Below are 17,805 nucleotides of genomic sequence, written 5' to 3'. Positions count from 1 at the left end.
TGCTTTTTGTTTTCGCGTGCCAACCAGATTGCGTGCTGTCCTGCTTAGCAATATGCATGTGATTTCCATCTTGGCTTTCCACTTTAGTTCTGCGATGGATACGTCATGGACAAATCCCCTTTCCCTATCTGCTCGTCTACCGCTGCCTCACCCAGGGTTTTGGTGCGGTGATTAGAATGTCGCATGCGCTTTGTAAGATATCCGCATTACAAAACCTTGGCGCAATGGATTTACCAAGCAAGTCCGTAGAACTTTGCGTGCCCCGAAGAAGAGATAGGTGTGGGATACAAGATAAATGTAATCCAGCGTCGCTTGACAGTAATTGCATCAAACCAATCCACACATCATCAACCACTTCACCACAAGAACATCCTTCCTCCCAGACTCACCACTCACCCCTTGTCCTTTATCGAAGAATACCCGAACCAATCAGAGCCCCGAACAACTTCTGTAAAATGGTATCGGCCCTCATTCGGGACGCCCCAATTGGGCAGATCCTGAGATATCTTACCAACAACCGCCTACTCCAGTATCCCGAGGAACGCCCAGACTTTGTCATACCCGCAGCCTACGCTCGACACACACGCCCACTGCCCAAGCGTCTAAGCTCAGAATCCTCTCGCGATCCACAGATTGAACATGAAGGTCCTGCAACAGAAGAAGTGTGCAATCGACCAGCCGTAGAAGCATCAGTGGAAAGGCGAGATTCCGAGAGCGAAGATGAATCTGCCACCGATTTGGAAAAGGTCCAAACCGCACGAACGCAGCACACTGCACGAACGCAAATTTCCCGCGTAGGAACACGAACAGCCTTGCACAAGTCAATTACCCAGGCAGATCTCGAACAGCAATTCTCACTAGCAACCGTAGAGCGCGGGCCCAGCCGTCCAATCGAGCCCGAGACTCTCGGCGATGGTACCATACTGGTAGACTGGTATGACACGGATGATGAGTCCAACCCGCAAAACTGGTCGTTTGGCAAGAAAGCCGTCGTCCTCAGCCTCATCCTTGTGTACACCATGGGCGTGTACATGGGCAGTGCAATCTACAGTTCCAGTATACCTGGTGTCATGGCACGATTTGGCGTAGAAATCGGAGCCGCCTCCCTCGGTCTGTCAATGTACGTGTTGGCATACGGCATTGGACCTCTCCTGTTCTCGCCATTGAGCGAGATCCCAGTCATCGGTCGAAACCCACCGTACATCATCTCCTATGCCATCTTCGTCATTCTGCTAGTCCCAACCGCACTGGTCGACAACTTTGCCGGACTCATCGTACTCCGCTTCCTACAAGGCTTCTTTGGAAGTCCCTGCCTGGCTACTGGCGGCGCCACCCTCCAAGACATCTACAGCCTGATCAAGCTCCCCTACGTCCTCTCCCTCTGGGCCTTCGCTGCAACCTGCGGCCCAGCCCTCGGCCCCATCATCAGTGGCTTCAGCGTCGCAGCCGAGAACTGGCGCTGGTCGCTCTGGGAAATGCTCTGGATGAACGGACCCATCTTCCTGGCCCTCTTCTTCTTCCTCCCAGAGACCTCCTCGGCAACCATCCTCCTCCGCCGCGCCCAACGCCTCCGCCGCCTCACCGGCAACGACAAGCTCAAGAGCCAATCGGAAATCGACCAGGCAAACCTCACTCCCCGGGCCATCGCCACCGAAGCTCTCTGGCGCCCCTTTGAACTCATGCTGCTGGACCCCAGCATCGCCTTCACCGCCGTCTACACTGCCATCGTGTACGGAATCTTCTACTCCTTCTTCGAAGCCTTCCCCCTCGTCTACAACGCAATGTACCACTTCAACCTCGGCGAAATGGGCCTGACATTCCTGTCCGTCACCGTCGGCGTCATCATCAGCATAGCATGGTACTGGTGGTACATCTACTACCGCGTCGAGCCCAGCATCCGGCTTCACGGTCTCGGTAGCCCGGAGCGCCGCCTCATCCCCGCCTTGTTCGTTACCTTTCTCGTGCCCATTGGCCTCTTCATCTTCGGATGGACGAGTAACCCGGATATCCACTGGATCGTCTCGTGTATCGGTATCGTTATCACAACTATTGGTATCTTCCTGATTATCCAGTGTATCTTCCTTTACTTGCCACTGGTGTACCCCCAGTACGCAGCTAGTTTGTTTGCTGGCAACGATTTCCTCAGGAGTGCCCTGGCAGCCGGTGCCATTCATTTCTCCTACCCGCTTTTCCACAATCTGGGTGTCGACCGTGGTGTGACGCTGCTTGCGGGCTTGTCCGCAGGATGTAGTGTTGGTGTCTATGTGCTGTACTTTTTTGGAGCCAAGTTGAGGGCCAAGAGTAGGTTTGCTGCCAAGTAAACATTGTGCCGCCATCATACATGCGAAAATGTCTTAGATTTTTTTTTGATGCGTTCAAGTAAGGCGTGTGAGCAAAGATAATATATAGATAGTAACGATATTATGAATTTCGTTTCCAGTTAATCATCATGCCATGTATCCCTTGAGTACCATGTCCAATGTTTTCATTTCGATAAATGTACAGAAGGAAGTAAGATAGATATGTGATCAAAGCGGAAAAGCTAAACTTTTTCAATAAAAATTTCTTTAGTTGGGTATCGTATTTCGTTAACCATTGAGTCGTATTGTCGCATGGCTAGCTTGCAAATTCAGGTGATTCCCCATCACCCATTCAACTACTAGGACATACCCATCTGATGGATTTTCTACTCCCACAAAGCTCACTCTTGGCCCCAGGTATCGTCGTCACCAACATGTCCCACAATCTCCACGCCCTGCTCTTCCTGAAATGCTACTTGCTTATTTTTCCCCCTCTTTTTCTTTCCTTTGCCATTTTCCTTGTTCGCAGCTCCGTCACCCAAGGGATTTCCGTCTTCGTCAATGCCAGCTAGCTCTCGTTGGCGTTTCCTTTCCTGCGCCTCTGCGTGTGCGGCTGCGATGCGTTCTTTAAACTCTGCTTCCTTGGCAGCCATCTGACGCTTGATCTCATCTGCGTCAGCAAACGACTCTTCTGTCTTGTTCGATTTCTCGAGGAAGACGCTCCAGCCACCATTGGTCAGTTCGCTGCGACCTTGCAAAGCTTCCTTGACGCCTTGAGGGTTCTCGCGTTCTTCACGGGTGAACTTTGTTTTGATGGAGCGCCGTGTAAAGCCTGGAAACATTTGGGATATCATTTGGAAATCGGTGCCGAAAGATCGGAGGCCCTGATAGAAGAGTTCGGTAAGCTCGCTATCCCAGCGGCGTCCTTGGCCTGGTAGGAGAAACTCATTGGGGAAACGCTTGTTGTTTTTCATGAAGCTACGGGTGGTTAGGCGAGCGGTGATGTCTTGGTCTTCAGTGACGACCATTGCGTCCAGCTCCCTTTCCGCGTCACCTCCTCGATCGATTGTTCCAGAGTCGGGTTCCAGCTCCATGATACCATCTGCGTTCAGTCGGAGTCGAGGTCTTTGTTCGGCTTGTGCAGCGATTTGTGCCCCTGCCTCGGCTAGAGCCCTGTCTGCTGCTTCCTGTTCTGCTTTGGACATTATGACCTTCGAGTCTTCCTCCCTCCGACGCCGTTTGACCGCCTCCCAGTCTATGGTACGCATTTCCTTCTCTCGGGCAGACAGCTTTCCCCAGCGGACTGTACGGGCGGCGAGAGAGTCCATGTAAGTAACATCGGGGTCGATGACCTGGTTTTCTGCATCTGGTGGGGTAGCCTCCCGTGGTGGTCGTCCCTTGCGCTTCTTTTCCCGCATCGTGCCAGCATCGCCCTCGACCCCATCGATTTCCTCGCCCTCGGTAGTGGCTCTCTTTCTTCTTCTTGCCTTGGGCTTGGGTTGTACAGCAGCAGCTACAATCTCGTCGGCGATGCGTCCGACCTCGCTCTCAGGCCCCTCGACAACCTCGCTGCTCAGAGCGGCCTTGGCCTTTTTAGGTTTCCTCGTTTTCTTTGGCACAGCTGGTGTATCTTGGTCGTCTTGAGCAGTAGCAGGCTCGATAGCGTTCTTCCTTGCGCGAGGTTTGGGGGGCTGGGGAGAAGTTTGGGCAGGTGCAGCAGCAGCCGCTCCTTCCCCATCGCCCCCGGTGGGGTCATTTACCGCTACCCAAGATGGATTCCTCCGCTTTCGTGGTTGCGGAAGTGCCTGTGAGTCACTGGGGTGTTGCACAGTGTCGGCGCCTGGTGACTGTGCTCCATCCTGCACTCCTGCCGGATCTGGCTGCTGGTGTGGGCTTGCTTCGTCTGTGTGTTGCGTCGGCTCTGCGGGGGGTTCTATGCGCCGTCTCTTGGGGGATCTGCCGGCTTGGATATCGTCCTCGAGGTACTGGGTAGTCAGGCCCTGGGCTGGTGGGTGCTCTACGGCTGGATGTGACTCTCTCTCTGCTTGCGACTGAACATGTGCATTGGTCGGCGCAGGGTCTGGCGGAGCGTCGCTAGGCGTAGGATCGACTGTCACTGCGAGGTCTTGTGTCGCAACTGGGGTAGGTAATTGGGCAGGAGTGGATGGTGCGACGGCGGGCGCATTCGAGGGCTGGGGCTCTGCCTGCGGTTCTGCAGTGGATGCTGGTGTTTCTGGCGCAGGCGTAGATGCTGACGCTGATGTCGAGCCAGCCACAGAGGCAGCGGCTGGCCGTCGTCGTGCAGCTTTGGGCGCAAACTTTTTGCCCGTCGTGTTCTCTAGTCATGACTTAGCCCAGTCGGTGGTGCATTGGGGTGACATGGGACGACGCACTGTTGATGAATGAACTAAATGTTGCTGCGGCCTTGGGCGCCGGCGCCTTGTCACTGCCCGTAGCCGCAGCCGACGGCTGACTGGGGCCTTGGTCTGCAGACATGGTGGTGTTGGGGCGCGCTGGCTGATCTCAAGTCCCTCGTTGTCACATCGGGCAGAGAGATAGAGAAAGAGAGATAGAAACAGAGGGCGTGGCGGCGCGCGCCCCCGACACAGACCACACCTGCGTGGGCTAGCGCGACACTAGCCACCCGCTTGGCACCCAAGCAACTCTCTTCGCTCGACGCCCACCGTCTCCTCGCTCACCACCTGCTGCGACGGCCTCACACGACACTCCCCCCCAATCTCCCCCTTCCGCTGCCATCACGACGCCCGCCAGCCGCCCGCTTGCATCTCGGCCGCTCGTTCGCTGCTCCCTTCATGGTCTGATCGCGTGCGCGTCTCGCTGCCCCTTCAGACAAAGCCGGCGTCTCCTCGATGAGGCTCGAAGCCAGGACCGTCGCACCCCCATCGCTTGACGCTGTCAAGATGGAGGACCGCAAGCGGCCCATCACCGACGACGCCGCTCCTCCTGCAAAGAGGCAGGCCGTGGCGGTCAACGGGGCCCGCTCTCACCCCGACGCTGACCTGCCCTGGAAAGATGATCTTGAGGTTCGCCCCCCTCCCCCGATCACCGCCCGTCTTCGCTACCGGCCCCGGCGCACGCCCCTGCTGACACTGCAACGCCATAGGCTTTCCAGAAGGATGCTATTCTCCGCCAGATGCGCGAGTTCAAACGCGAAAAGGCTACCGTCGAGTCACAACTGAGCGAGTTGGAGAGCCGTTCGAAGCACCACGACGCCCATCTGCGAACAATTGATGCTTGGTTTGATCAGGTCAGTATACCCTCGGGTTTTGATTGAGGTGACGCTAATGCTTTCTTAGCTTATCGATGAAATCAAACTCCGGGGGGCTGACGAGCTGCCTGCATCATCGTCCGCTTCCGAGTCTGCTCCCTCAATCCCTGCCGCCCTTCTTGGTGACGACAATGAGGCCTTTAAGCAACACCTGTCTAAACGCAGGGAAAAGATTCTCTCTTCACTTTCCTCTCTTTTTGCCAAGTTTCCTGCAGCCAGCCCCGAGGTCGCTCAACTTCAGAAAAGGCTGTCCGAACTTCTAGCTAGCGAAAAGGATCATGTCATTCGACTCCAGCAGGTTGCGACAGAAAAGGAGCAATTGTCGGACCGACTGGACACCGCTACTCACCGCTATCTCGTTGCTGAAAAGAAACTTGATCGATTGAAAAGTGCTCAGGTTCAGAAGCTTGAGCAACAAGCAGTTGGGACCAGCACTGTAGCAAAGGAAGAGCCTCCTTCAGCCAGCAACGGAACAGATGCAGTCAATGGCACCTCACCAGGACCAATCAGTGAGGAACTGGAGACTGCAAAAAACCAAGCGTTGGCTGAGGCGGCTAAGAGGAAAGAACATCTTGAGCAGATTGAGCAGGAGAACAAGAAGCTTACAGAAGAGATCACGGCATTGAAAGTCAAGCTTACCGGGCTCTCCGACGATGATTATGCAAAGACAGATCTGTTCAAGGCGATTAAAAGTCAGCATGAAGACGTTATTAAGCGCATCAACAACCTGGAGGCCCAAAACATTTCTTTGCGCGAGGAAGCGCAAAAGAGTCAGGCTGAGCGAACAGCATACCGGATCAAAGTGGACGAGGAAGTGCGTACGACCCTGGCGGAACACGCAAGCCATGTTTCACAAGCAGAAGCAAACTGCGCTCGTATCCGAAATGCCCGCGACGAGCTTGTAAGTAAGAACAACGTACTGGAGGCCAGCCATAAGGATTCCAAGGAGTCTATTGAGCAATCAAAGCAACTCGTGAGTGCTTGTGACAGTCGGATTGCGGCGCTTGAGTCAGAATGCGAGCGACTGCGACTTCAAATTGCCGAACAGCAAGCATCCATGGGACAGCAATCCATGGAGCTGGACGACTTGACTCCCGAGCAGTTGCGGGCCAAGGTTTTGAAGCTGGAGAGCCAAGCACAAATCTTGAGTAACGAGTTGCCAGCCATGGAAGCAGCATGGAAGAAGGCGCAAGCCATTGCAAGCAAGAAAATTGCCGAGATTGCGACATGGGAGGAGAATATTGCCAAGGCACATGCAGACAAGGCCAAGGCGGATCAAAAGTTCTTTGCCGCAATGAAGACCAAAGGCGAGTTGGAACAGCAAATCCGGATCCTGCGGGCCCAGTCGACCAAAGCCACGGAGGTTGTGGCACAGTTGAAAGAAGCAGATTCGCTCAGTCGGTCATTGGTAGACAAACTGGAGAAGCAAACAGCAGAAATGCGATCGCAGATGGACGAGCTTTCTATTCAGCACCGGCAGTTGCAACAAAAGGTCAGCGAGAACGCCATTACGTCCGAGGGCCAGGTCAGCCAAATTGCGGAGCTCAAGAAGCTTGTCGAAGCCAAGGACGCAACGTGCCTGGCGGCAAAGCATGCGCAACGCGAATCGGAAACGGAACGAGACAAGCTGGCAGCGCAAGTTGCTGGACTGGAGAAGCAGGTGCAAATCTACAAGAAGAAGAGCACGGCCAACCAGAGCTCCGAAGTGTCGACAATGGAGCTGCTGATCCAGTGTCAGATTTGCAAGAGCAAGCTCAAGAACACGGTTATCAAGACGTGCGGGCACATGTTCTGCGACCAGTGCGTGCAAGACAGGCTCACAAACCGAGCGCGCAAGTGTCCCAACTGTGGCAAGGCCTTTGGCAGTAACGACACGATGCGTGTGCATTTGTAATATCTACTACGACTTCTGCCTGGCTTCCCTTTTTCCAAGTACCCGGTGTGTCCTGTATATTAGCTGCATTTCTTTGTGTAACCCTTTTTTTCTTACTACCATTTTACAAGAGCGTGGAGGGCAAGTTCTGAGGCCAAGCACCAGGGGGTGCCTTGGATACGTTGGCGTTCTACGGGTGGCTATGGGCCGCATTCCATACATAGCGTTGGTGTTTTGGCAGCGCGGGAGCATGTACGATCAGAGTTGTGTGCATGTTCAGACGACATGAGTTCGCATGTTTTACTAGATGGCCTGAGGGTACTTTCTCGGTCTCAGCAATGTTTTCAATGGGCGCGGGCTAGATAAACATGATAGGTTGTATGCAAGTTGGGGGAGTGATGCGAGGAAGAGAATGCCAAAGCAATTAGTATGGACTGTCTGTGCAAAACAAAGGCGAGTGGACCAACGGTGACTCACCCAACCCTGACAGGGCCCACGGGTGGAGAGGACAGGCAGTGACAGCCAACCAGCTGGGGCGTCGTTGCCCAAACCGGGCAGAGATCCCAGCCTGGAAGGAGGCAACCACGCCCGGGTAATGACGTGAAGGACGCGTTCCCTGCCGTTGCCCCACGCGACATACCCACTGTAAACACGTGCAAAGTCGACTACTCTTACCACCACAACCCGACGCGGCCAAAGCATAAAGGAATAGCTCTGCCTCGACTTGACACTGGTTGCATTCAGCTTTTTACACTACCAGAGACATAAAAAAAAAGCAAAAACAAACGTTACACAAGTAAAGCGAAAATACAGCGACATTTATCTTGCATCACCACCACCAAATCCACCTTAACTCAATGACTTCCAACGTCCTTGCAGCGCGCGACACTAATTCAAAGGTCAAGGCCATGGAGTCACCAGAGAATACCAAGATTAAGAGTCTTGAGTACCATCGTCAGGTTCTACACTCGCGCCTCGATGACAAGCAGTACGTTGCGCCAGGCATGCACCTAACACAGTAGCGTCATACTAACGTCAAGATAGGGAGTCAAAGTACGTCTCGCCATCCGACGACATTATGAGTCCGGCCACGCAGAAGCTGCAGGCCTTCAAGACCAAACACGCCATGAAGAAGTAAGTTGTGCCGTCCACTTTCATGCGCCCAAGGCTATCCGAGCATGTGAGTTAACCAAGCTACAGGTCAAAGCCACAGACACTGTTCAAGAAGGCGAGCTCTAAGAGTCTCGAGGCCAGCAAAGGCAGCGGCTCGCTCATGTTTGCCGATATCCCAAAGGGTGATGCGGGCAAGCAAGATGCAGAGGCCTAGAGGCGACATTGCTATTTTCGCCCGGGCGCCTGGGTTGTGGGTTTTTTCACGTGCGGGGCATACCCTTTTCTTTCATGACCATGGTGTCGGTTTGTTTGGGCTGGTTCGGGCTAGGCTAGGTCTCATGGTACAATGGACCTCATTGGAGTTTTGGGCACCCTGGTAGGGTAGTATTATGAATATGACGACTCTGCAGCTGTAGACGCTGCGACATCAATGAACATTATTCGAGCCTAGTCTACTCTGTGCTCATGTAAAGCGTATGCATGCACCAGAATGGATCCCTGGCTGTGTTCGGTAATCTCGCCAAGGCCACGCGTTGTGGCCTTTCGCTAGCCGCATCCACTTCCGACCTCCAAGATGAAACCACCACGCCAGGACCAGCAAGCCCTGTTGGATGAGGTAGCAGACCTCGAAAGACGACTACAGGATGCAAAGGCCCGGCTGAATCCAGATGGCGTAGTTGCGACTCCCCCTTTCTCGTCGCCTCCCAATGCCGGTACATCTCCGCCCGTACCTTCCTTCTCACCCGCAGAACAAGACGCTGCCCTGCATGCCCTACTCTTGCTCGCCGACTCAGCCCTACCACTGGGGTCTTTTGCTTTTAGCAGTGGCTTAGAATCGTACCTCGCGCACCACAAGCCAGCGACGCCCTCGGCATCACAGCTGCCCGCCTTCAACACGTTCCTCCGCCTCTCTCTATCAACACTCGCCAGCACGTCGCTCCCATACGTATTTGCCGGGTATCGCGATCCACAAGAGATTGAAACACTGGACAATGACTTTGATGCGAGCACGCCGTGCACTGTGGCACGACGGGCCAGCATAGCACAGGGCCGGGCGCTGCTTGCTGTTTGGGATCGAAGCTTCCGAGCGCAGTACAACAGCCCTGAGCGACATGTGCGCGATTCCAGCTTGAACGGCGTAGCAGCCAAGAGTCCAGCCGTCGAGGCGCTTGCGTCCTTCTCTGCCGCCCTCCGCACCTCGGAGCACATAAACGCCCACCTTGCCCCGCTATGGGGCCTCATCACCAGCATCCTACATGTTCCACTGCAGCAAGCTGCCTATCTGTTTCTATTCTCGCATGCGAGGACAGTGGTCAGCGCTGCTGTGAGAGCTAGCGTCATGGGCCCTTATCAGGCGCAAGCGGTGCTGGCGAGCGCAGAGCTGCAAGAGAGGATTCGTGGGCTGGTTGACGAAGGCTGGGATAAGACGGTCGAGGATGCAGGACAGAGTGTGCCAGTCATGGACCTCTGGGTTGGTAGACACGAGAAGTTGTATTCGAGAATCTTCAATTCATGACGAAGAGACAATCCATTATCCTAGACAAACGGGCATCCTGAGCTTACTTGGTAGCACGTGCATGTTCGAGCGATTTCTCATCTTTTTGTGGCAGAAAATGCTCGCCATGTAACTGCGGCCACAACAGGTAGATTCAGTGTTATCTAAACACAGGCTTTTGGTGAGTGTCTGGTCTTGGGTAGTTTCAGCCAGTAGCCGTGCTACAACGACCTCGTGCTTGGTCGATTCGCGCAAACAACCATTTTGCTGACACCGCGTGACCGCTCGCTGAACCACACGTGCAATACAGCATCCGACGTGGCCAGACACTGGCACTGCTTCTTTTCTGTAGGACACTCTGTCAAACCATGGATACCTGGGAGTGCCACGAGCATTGCGACTGCACCATCTCAGACCCATCACCATGCTATCCTCAAGTATAACCAGATGGATCTCAAGTATCCTCACTCTGACTAGTCCATCCAACAATGTGAATCAAGCTCCTCTTTTTATTCCCACCATTAGGTTCCCATGGATCCAAAGTTTTGCTTCGATAGGCGACTCGTACTCTGCTGGTCTCGGTTCAGGACATCGCCTCGACTGGCTCTGCTCACGCTATACACACTCTTACCCCAATATACTGCACAATTCTCTCCTAGGTACGAATCCAAACCGAACTCATACGTTTCTTGCCTGTTCCGGCGCCACCAGCACCGAAATCCTCGCTACTCAGGTGCCAGCACTGCCCCCTAACCTCGATCTGCTCACCATATCAGCGGGTGGCAACGATGTCGGGCTTACTGGTATCCTAAGCGCATGCATCTACCAATTCTACATGGCCGCCGAAGACGCCTGCACAGAGGCCATCGACAAAGCACGCGCCCGCATCGCCAACGAGACAGAATTATACCACAACACCAGCCTCCTGATCGACGCCGCAAAGCAAAAGATGAACCCACAGCACGGCAGCATTTACTACACGGGATACGCGACCTTCTTCGGCGCCGATGACGAAGCATGCGACAACGTAACGTGGGCGATATGGAAAGACGTCGAGTGGGAGAAGCAATACCTCACTCGCGACCTACGCGGCAAGCTCAACGACATGGTCCACAGCGTCAACAGCATTCTCGCACGAGCAGTCCAAGATGCCGGGTCGGGCGTCCGCTTCATCGACTACGATGCAGAGATTTGCCAGCTACGGGGCCGGTACTGCGAGAGCGGTGTTGTTGAGCCTGCGCCGAACCGGGCTGGACTGGCGTTTTACGAGTGGGCGACGGTGGATCACGGCGAGAATAGCACGGCGTTGTTGAATCAGACGGGGGATGCGGTGCCGAGGTTTTCGTTCCAGGGGGGGATTGCGAGGGAGGTGGATAAGACGTTGGAGAGGCATCCGGGTTGGGAAATCGAGCATGGCAAGGGGTTTGTGGACAAGGAGAGGCATGGCGGCGGCGATGGTGGTGTTGGAGGAGAGGGGTGGCTGGGTGATGAGCTTCACTGGCTGCTGCCGGATAGCTATAAGAGGGTTTTTCATCTGAGACCCATAGGACATGAAGTTATTGCACGGATGCTGGTGGAGGATTTGGACAAGAGGAGTGTAGGGCAGCGGACAGACGTTGAGGAGCTGTGATTTATTTATGTAATTGATGAAATAAGTGTTTAAGATGGTTGCTATCTAGGAAGTTTATTGTTTGCAGAGGCTGCACAGGGTGACCAGAAGAAAATTCAGATATGAATCTTTGTGTGCATGGTTGAAGCTGTTTTGTCCCTAGGTTGGAAGGAAAGAAGGAAGGAACCACCGCCTTCGTCTCAGGCCCCTTTCCCCACTCAAAATCTATATCAACTTCTCAAGACCAAAGGCTTCACACCATCACCACACATCCCTCTCGCGCACTGGGTAGTGCGTTCAAGAAGAGCAGAACACAATGCATCAATCAGGGGAGAGACGTGGATGAACAGCCGAGACCAACTGTTGTCGCATTGTCAACGACATGGTTGTGTACTAACATAAAAATATAGATTTATGAATTGCGCATACATGCAGTAAAAGTCCGCACGGGGGGGACATGGTATCCTTTCCAACCCTTACTTTTTGGAGAAAATAACAGGAGGTGTGTAAACGCCAGGGAAATGCCATCCATCAACGCCAGGGAGAAAATCATCAATCATGATCGTCGTTTGCCAATGCGACCGGGTCCGGCCGTCTGGCCCTTGAAGGGCTTGAGGGCACCTTTGCCTCGCGAGGTGGGGAAGGAGACCTTGTTGGAGGGCTTGCGACGAAGCTGTTTGCGGGTCTGGCTCTTGTCCTTGGGCTTGTTGGAGGAGCTCTTTGCGGAGGTGGAGGTGGTGGCAGCGGGAGCGCCGTCGACGTCCATGTCTGCATCAGGATGGAGTTAGCCCTTGATTCTTACCCGACCAATGTGGAGGGAGTGGGTCAAAGGCAAACTCGAGATGGCCGTCTGTGGTGAAGCCAACGACATCGGAACATAAGCCCAGGTGGAGGCACAGATTCCTGAGGTCACAATCGTCCTGTGCTGCATCGAGGGGCTTTGGGGAGGGGTCGGACAGGGAGCGTGGTATGGGAGCAGTGAGAAAAGACGAACCTTTGGGCAAGTCGTCCTCGTTGGCGGCGGTGGTAGTCTCGGCTGCGGTGTTGGCTGGTCGCATGTTAGCAGGTGGGCATGCGCGAGAGGATGCGACCGGCTTACTGTCTTCAGCAGTGTCCATCTGGTTGCTTTCTGGCTTGGGCTGCTGGACTGTCTCGAGAAGTTTGGCGTGCAGGCGTTCCATGCGCGCCTGCTCGACAGGGCCAAATACTCTGGCGCGCAGCTTTGTGCGGTTCGCCTTTTTGCTACTTGCGCGGAGGCCCTTTGCCATTTTGGTGTGTGTGCGTGATTTGGGTATGTGTTTGTGTATGGGGAGAGAATATGGGCGTGTACGTTGGAGAATGCAAGTATCTCGTTCGGCGGGCGGGTCGTCGGGTGGGGAAAATGCAAAAGCTGGGAATAATAATTTTGGTGGCGAGGCACCAGGGCGAAACCCACGCCGGCCCGTGCTCGGGTCGCGTTCTTCGCCGAGTGACGCTGACTGCCTTGGGGCACACACGCTGGCAGCACCTGGGACATGGGCCCGCCGCCAGACCCGCCGCCATCGTCGACGACGGCCACTTGACATACACCGCGAGGCGCCTTTGTTGCTGCTTGTCGGCCTGCACTGCACCGCACAACACGGCACTCGACTACACGGCACTGCGCCGCCGCCGACCGAGTCTGGCAGTAGAGAGAAGTTGCGACCAGCATCCGCCCGGCCAGCTGCCTCGACGGCCCTTCACTTCACCACCGTCTTCCTCTCACCCTCGCCCGCCTCCAGACCCGAGACCTCCTCGTCCATATAGCTCTCGATATGCCTTCGCCATACCCGTAGCATTTCACCCTCAGATCCCCAAACCCGCCTGGCCCTGTCTGCCGCGACACCAAAACCCATCCGCCTGTCCTCGCACACGCACACGAATACCCAGCATGGAGGCGACGCTGCAGCATACGGCTGCCACCATCACGGAGCGCTCAAAGAGACTCATCAACAATGACCTCAAGAAGATCCTGAAAGAGGAGGGCAAGGCCCAGACGGGCAACAAGGCTGCCCTCCAAGCTCGCGTCATTGATTGTACGTGCATGTTCTGGGCGCCGCCTCGATGCTTTTCACCCCTCGTCCTGCTAACACTCACCTTCACTAGTAATCTCCGATGCCGTCTCCAGAAGAGACCATGAGCAATTGCGCCGCCTGCACCATCGCGTGCAGCACCACGGTGAAGCGCCGCCCCCAACAGCAACCAGCCCGGCTGCTCCTTCATACTCGCAACCACCCCCGCCCCTTACAAACAGCTACGCCATGTCCAATGGATACCCATCCAACGGCGCGCGCCAACCGCACCAGCACCACCAGGCCGCACTGCCACCTCGTATGTTGGCCTCAGTTGCGCCCGCGTGCCTGACTACAGTAGTACTGATGACGAAACCAGGTCCCACGTACTTTTTCAAAGACAGCCCCTTCTTCGAGATACGCGAGCTTGTGCTCACAAACATGTCGCTAGAAGGTATGTTTGCCCTTCTCGCCGCCATCTGCCCTTCTAGGCTAACCATATGCCAGCTTCTCCAACTCACAGAGCCACGCTCTCAAAGAGCCTTACCCTGAATGAGGCTCAGACAGGGCGCTTAAACTCCGATCCGTCCTTGCGACTGCTGCTCTTCTCTGCGCTTGAGCAGCCGCTGGCTCCTTACTCGCGTCTCGACATTGCATTTCCTTCTCAGATCGAGGTCAAGGTCAACGATGCAGAGGTCAAGGCAAATTACAAAGGCCTTAAGAATAAGCCAGGCTCGACGCGTCCGGCTGATATTACCGACTTTGTCCGCACAAAAGTCGCCAATCAGCGCAACAGCCTCCTTATCACTTATGCCCTGACCCAGAAGGCAAGTCAATCAGAGGTTTCTTTGCACTCGAGCTCCCCTGAAATGCGACTTCAAGCTAACAGTCATCTGCAGAAATATAACCTATTTGTTTACTTGGTGCGGAAATTCTCAGTCGAAGAATTGACCCAGCGTATCAAGCGCCGCAATGTCATTACTAGGGGATCTGTGCTAGAGGAGAGTAAGGCGCCCCCCCCTTGCGCGTCCGGTACCAAACTCAACTAACCCGTCATTAGTGATGAAGAAGGCCAATGACCCAGATATCGAAGTGGGATCGAGCGTCATGTCACTCAAAGATCCAATTTCCACTCTGCGAATCGTCACTCCCTGCAGATCTACAGTCTGCACACATAACCAGTGCTTCGATGCAGTCTCTTTTCTCCAGCTCCAGGAGCAAGCGCCCACATGGACCTGCCCGATATGCAACAAGATCATATCCTTCGAGGCACTTGCTGTTGATGAATACGTTCAGGACATTTTGAGCAAAGCCCGCAACACGGACCAGGTCACTATTCAGCCAAACGGCGAGTGGTCGACCGAAAAGGAGCTAAAACCCAAGCATAACCATGACGACGATAGTGACGATGACCTCGTTGAGATCACTGACTACCGCGTCCAGGCTATCAAGAGTGAAGCCGCACCAACCCCTACCTCGCTCAGTACGCCTCCGTTGCCCTCTCGAGAACCATCCACTGCACCTCGCTCCACACAAAAGAGGACCTCTGAGGTTGTCGACCTGACATTGAGCGATGATGAAGAGCCAGCGAGGCCAACTAAAAAGGTAGCGTACACTACTACCCCCAATAGCATTCCAGATGCATCGCGTCGGTACCAGTTGCCTCCTTTGGCAACTACAAGACGCCCGCCACCACCACCGGCCTACCACTCGAGTTCTGCCAACGTACGCCCGGAATATTCCCGCCCTCCATCTACACCCCCATCGCGCCACGCTTATCATTCCTATCGGCCCGCGCAGCCTGCACGGCCTAGCTATCCTGGACAGGGTACCTCCACCTACCCCACGCACATTGGCTCTTCCTCGCCTTGAAACATGTGCTGCGCTTTCTAGTTGTCTATTACCATTGATGTATAAGTACATATTTGTTCCCGTGCTAACGTAATTTGCCCTCACAGGGCAGAAAGTAGACGAAGTAGTACGCCACCTGTCCAAGCCGCCTATTCCAACGCAGTCTCACTTGATTGTGGGCGCCCCGGGTGGGTGGATGGAGCGGAGTACTCCTCTTTCTTCCTGATTTGACATGGGGATTTAGCGCGAGGCGTTTGGAGGGCGACATCTCATGATCATCTATCTGCTTACGGCGTACTGAGGGATTGGACAACATTGGGGATACCACCACATGGAAGGATTACACATGTTTGAATGGCCATTGTAAGCAAGCTTTTGGGACGAGAAAACAGAATGAAAGCTGCGTGCCCAAGTAAAAGAAGGTTTGCCGAGTGGCGAACACGAGTCGGGGTTACGTTGAACCGTGTAATAACAAAAATGCAGTAGATAACCCTTTCGGCTTAGGCCACAGCTAATCATTCGAGTTTGCTATGAAATCCAGCCGTATTTATGGCTGCCACGGTCCTTTGGCAAACCCACCGCTGATGTTTTCCGCTTCCCCATTCTTTCTGACTACGAGGACATCCTCGTGACGCACGCCGAATTTGTTGAGAAGATAAACACCAGGTTCGGCGGTGAAGACCATGCCTGGGCGCAATATGGCTATGGAGTTGCCTTTGTTGAGGTATGGGCTCTCGTGTGCCTTGATGCCGATGCCATGTCCCAGGCGGTGGGTAAAGTAATCGCCGTAGCCTGCAACTTGGATAATGCCGCGTGCGGCAATATCCACCGAGGCGGCGGTAGAACCCGGTACCATTGCCTTGACAGCAGCAGTCTGTGCAGCTAGCACAAGCTGCCAAACCTCTAGTTGCTGAGTCGTATTGTGTTCCGACGTCACTCGCGGCGCTGGTTCCAAAGGTGGATAGAATGTGCGAGTCACATCTGAACTATATCCATATAACTTTGCGCCAACATCAATGAGGACAAACATGCCAGCATCCAACTTCCTAGTCCCGTCATACCCGCCGTGTGGCAAAGCAGCGCTCTTCCCAAACTCCACAATATCAAAGAACGGGTCAAGCCCAGCGGCTCGTAGCGTATCGTCCAACACATGTCTGACCTCATTCTCCGTCACCCCACGGTAGAGGCACTGTCTCATGGCACGAATAGCTTCCACCGTTCCCGTATTGACAGCTTTCAGAATGCCAATCTCGCGCTCCGTCTTGACTTGTCGCACAGCTTCCACCTCGCCGGCCAAACCCGAGACGGTAAAGCCGTTGGACGCCAGCCCGCGCTGAATAAAGTCGCGCATCTCCTCGTCAACCATGATTTTGGGCGATAACTTCTCCCCCCAGATCTCAGAGAGGTAAAGCGTGGTGTAGTAATCCCAATGCTCTTGATACGTAATCGTATGGATATCATGTTCAAACGGCATACCGAGCAGCCTCGCACGCGTCTCTTCGAAGCTCGGCACCAGGAACGACGTGTTGGCCACAATGTTTCCGTCCTCCAGCGTCTGGGGTCGGATGACCATCAAGAAGGGGCGTTCTTCGGGCTCCCAGGGCTCCCAGTCTTGCTGTGTCACGTTTGCGTAGTAACTAAATGTGTACCCTGGTTCTACCACGAATGCATCCATGTTTTCGGCAACAAGTGCTTTGGCGAGGTTGTTGCGTCGAAGTACGTATTCTTCTAGTAGCGGTGGTTGTGCTGAGTCTAGGAAGTGCAAACCAGTGGATAGATAGGTATTGATTGAGCATATGTGGAAAGCTGCAAATTGAGAAGGGGGAAATATATGGCTATGGCCAAATGACGTGTAGAGATACTAGATGGGATATCTTGAGATGTTTGGTCTTCTAGGATGATGATGGGTTTGGAATTAAGAAACGTACTGTAATCGCGAAGAATACGATGCTCATCAAGATGTATGGACGCGAGGGACGGGTACTACGCCCGAGTGCTTTCCAACGAGTAAGCGGTATTCCACCATGGGGGACAAAGAGGTCCTTCGTTTCTACAACATTAATGTGCATGTTTGATAAAGCAGTTGATGCTTTAAAGGGTAGGATGAAGGATGTCAAGACTGAGATGCATGGATACACCAACCAAGAATAGCGCCAACACGCAGTCACGTGGAACACCATGCTCACCTTAGTATCGCGCTAGGTAGATCACACGGCAAAGAGGACGATTCAAAGTAGGAGGCTAG

General features: G+C 54.2%; 9 protein-coding genes across 9 annotated transcripts; 6 read left to right on the top strand and 3 right to left on the bottom strand.

Annotated features, from left to right (window-relative positions):
- The first annotated feature begins 424 nt into the window (after window positions 1-424).
- Window positions 425-2,441, top strand: PSV08DRAFT_220603 (major facilitator superfamily domain-containing protein). Its single transcript, XM_014226803.1, has one exon. The coding sequence runs from the start codon at window positions 456-458 to the stop codon at window positions 2,319-2,321; it is 1,866 nt and encodes a 621-aa protein (XP_014082278.1). The 5' UTR covers window positions 425-455; the 3' UTR covers window positions 2,322-2,441.
- A 31-nt stretch (window positions 2,442-2,472) lies between these two features.
- PSV08DRAFT_287168 (uncharacterized protein) lies at window positions 2,473-4,841 on the bottom strand. The gene is made up of 2 exons (XM_066092582.1): window positions 4,781-4,841; window positions 2,473-3,930 (listed from the first exon to the last, which is right to left on the bottom strand). Exons 1-2 carry the CDS (start codon window positions 4,794-4,796, stop codon window positions 2,702-2,704), a joined length of 1,245 nt encoding a protein of 414 aa, XP_065949315.1. The 5' UTR covers window positions 4,797-4,841; the 3' UTR covers window positions 2,473-2,701.
- Window positions 4,842-5,170: 329 nt separating this feature from the next.
- PSV08DRAFT_220598 (BRE1 E3 ubiquitin ligase-domain-containing protein) lies at window positions 5,171-7,898 on the top strand (the record flags this gene model as incomplete). Its single annotated transcript, XM_014226805.2, has 3 exons — window positions 5,171-5,344; window positions 5,425-5,568; window positions 5,618-7,898. 3 exons carry the CDS (start codon window positions 5,171-5,173, stop codon window positions 7,481-7,483), a joined length of 2,184 nt encoding a protein of 727 aa, XP_014082280.1. The 3' UTR covers window positions 7,484-7,898.
- A 340-nt stretch (window positions 7,899-8,238) lies between these two features.
- On the top strand, window positions 8,239-8,851 carry PSV08DRAFT_361130 (uncharacterized protein). The gene is made up of 3 exons (XM_014226806.2): window positions 8,239-8,450; window positions 8,507-8,596; window positions 8,663-8,851. Exons 1-3 carry the CDS (start codon window positions 8,320-8,322, stop codon window positions 8,787-8,789), a joined length of 348 nt encoding a protein of 115 aa, XP_014082281.1. The 5' UTR covers window positions 8,239-8,319; the 3' UTR covers window positions 8,790-8,851.
- Window positions 8,852-9,149: 298 nt separating this feature from the next.
- Window positions 9,150-10,133, top strand: PSV08DRAFT_220593 (uncharacterized protein; the record flags this gene model as incomplete). The annotated part of the gene is made up of 1 exon (XM_014226807.1): window positions 9,150-10,133. One exon carries the CDS (start codon window positions 9,150-9,152, stop codon window positions 10,089-10,091), a length of 942 nt encoding a protein of 313 aa, XP_014082282.1. The 3' UTR covers window positions 10,092-10,133.
- A 361-nt stretch (window positions 10,134-10,494) lies between these two features.
- Window positions 10,495-11,700, top strand: PSV08DRAFT_388275 (SGNH hydrolase-type esterase domain-containing protein; the record flags this gene model as incomplete). The annotated part of the gene is made up of 1 exon (XM_014226808.1): window positions 10,495-11,700. One exon carries the CDS (start codon window positions 10,495-10,497, stop codon window positions 11,698-11,700), a length of 1,206 nt encoding a protein of 401 aa, XP_014082283.1.
- Window positions 11,701-12,235: 535 nt separating this feature from the next.
- On the bottom strand, window positions 12,236-12,947 carry PSV08DRAFT_350143 (uncharacterized protein; the record flags this gene model as incomplete). The annotated part of the gene is made up of 3 exons (XM_066092831.1): window positions 12,236-12,447; window positions 12,482-12,727; window positions 12,779-12,947. The coding sequence occupies 3 exons, from the start codon at window positions 12,945-12,947 to the stop codon at window positions 12,236-12,238; spliced, it is 627 nt and encodes a 208-aa protein (XP_065949314.1).
- A 641-nt stretch (window positions 12,948-13,588) lies between these two features.
- PSV08DRAFT_350142 (PINIT domain-containing protein) lies at window positions 13,589-15,581 on the top strand (the record flags this gene model as incomplete). Its single annotated transcript, XM_014226810.1, has 6 exons — window positions 13,589-13,733; window positions 13,804-14,028; window positions 14,089-14,163; window positions 14,217-14,551; window positions 14,609-14,714; window positions 14,770-15,581. 6 exons carry the CDS (start codon window positions 13,589-13,591, stop codon window positions 15,579-15,581), a joined length of 1,698 nt encoding a protein of 565 aa, XP_014082285.1.
- A 410-nt stretch (window positions 15,582-15,991) lies between these two features.
- PSV08DRAFT_36522 (peptidase M24, structural domain-containing protein) lies at window positions 15,992-17,662 on the bottom strand. Its single transcript, XM_014226811.2, has 2 exons — window positions 17,489-17,662; window positions 15,992-17,421 (listed from the first exon to the last, which is right to left on the bottom strand). Exons 1-2 carry the CDS (start codon window positions 17,627-17,629, stop codon window positions 16,108-16,110), a joined length of 1,455 nt encoding a protein of 484 aa, XP_014082286.1. The 5' UTR covers window positions 17,630-17,662; the 3' UTR covers window positions 15,992-16,107.
- Window positions 17,663-17,805: the final 143 nt, after the last annotated feature.

The sequence above is a fragment of the Bipolaris maydis genome, assembly GCF_028858645.1.
Source record: "Bipolaris maydis strain C4 unplaced genomic scaffold PSV08scaffold_5, whole genome shotgun sequence".
Classification (NCBI taxonomy): Eukaryota; Fungi; Ascomycota; class Dothideomycetes; order Pleosporales; family Pleosporaceae; genus Bipolaris; species Bipolaris maydis.
This window is presented reverse-complemented; position numbering and strand designations above follow the sequence as displayed.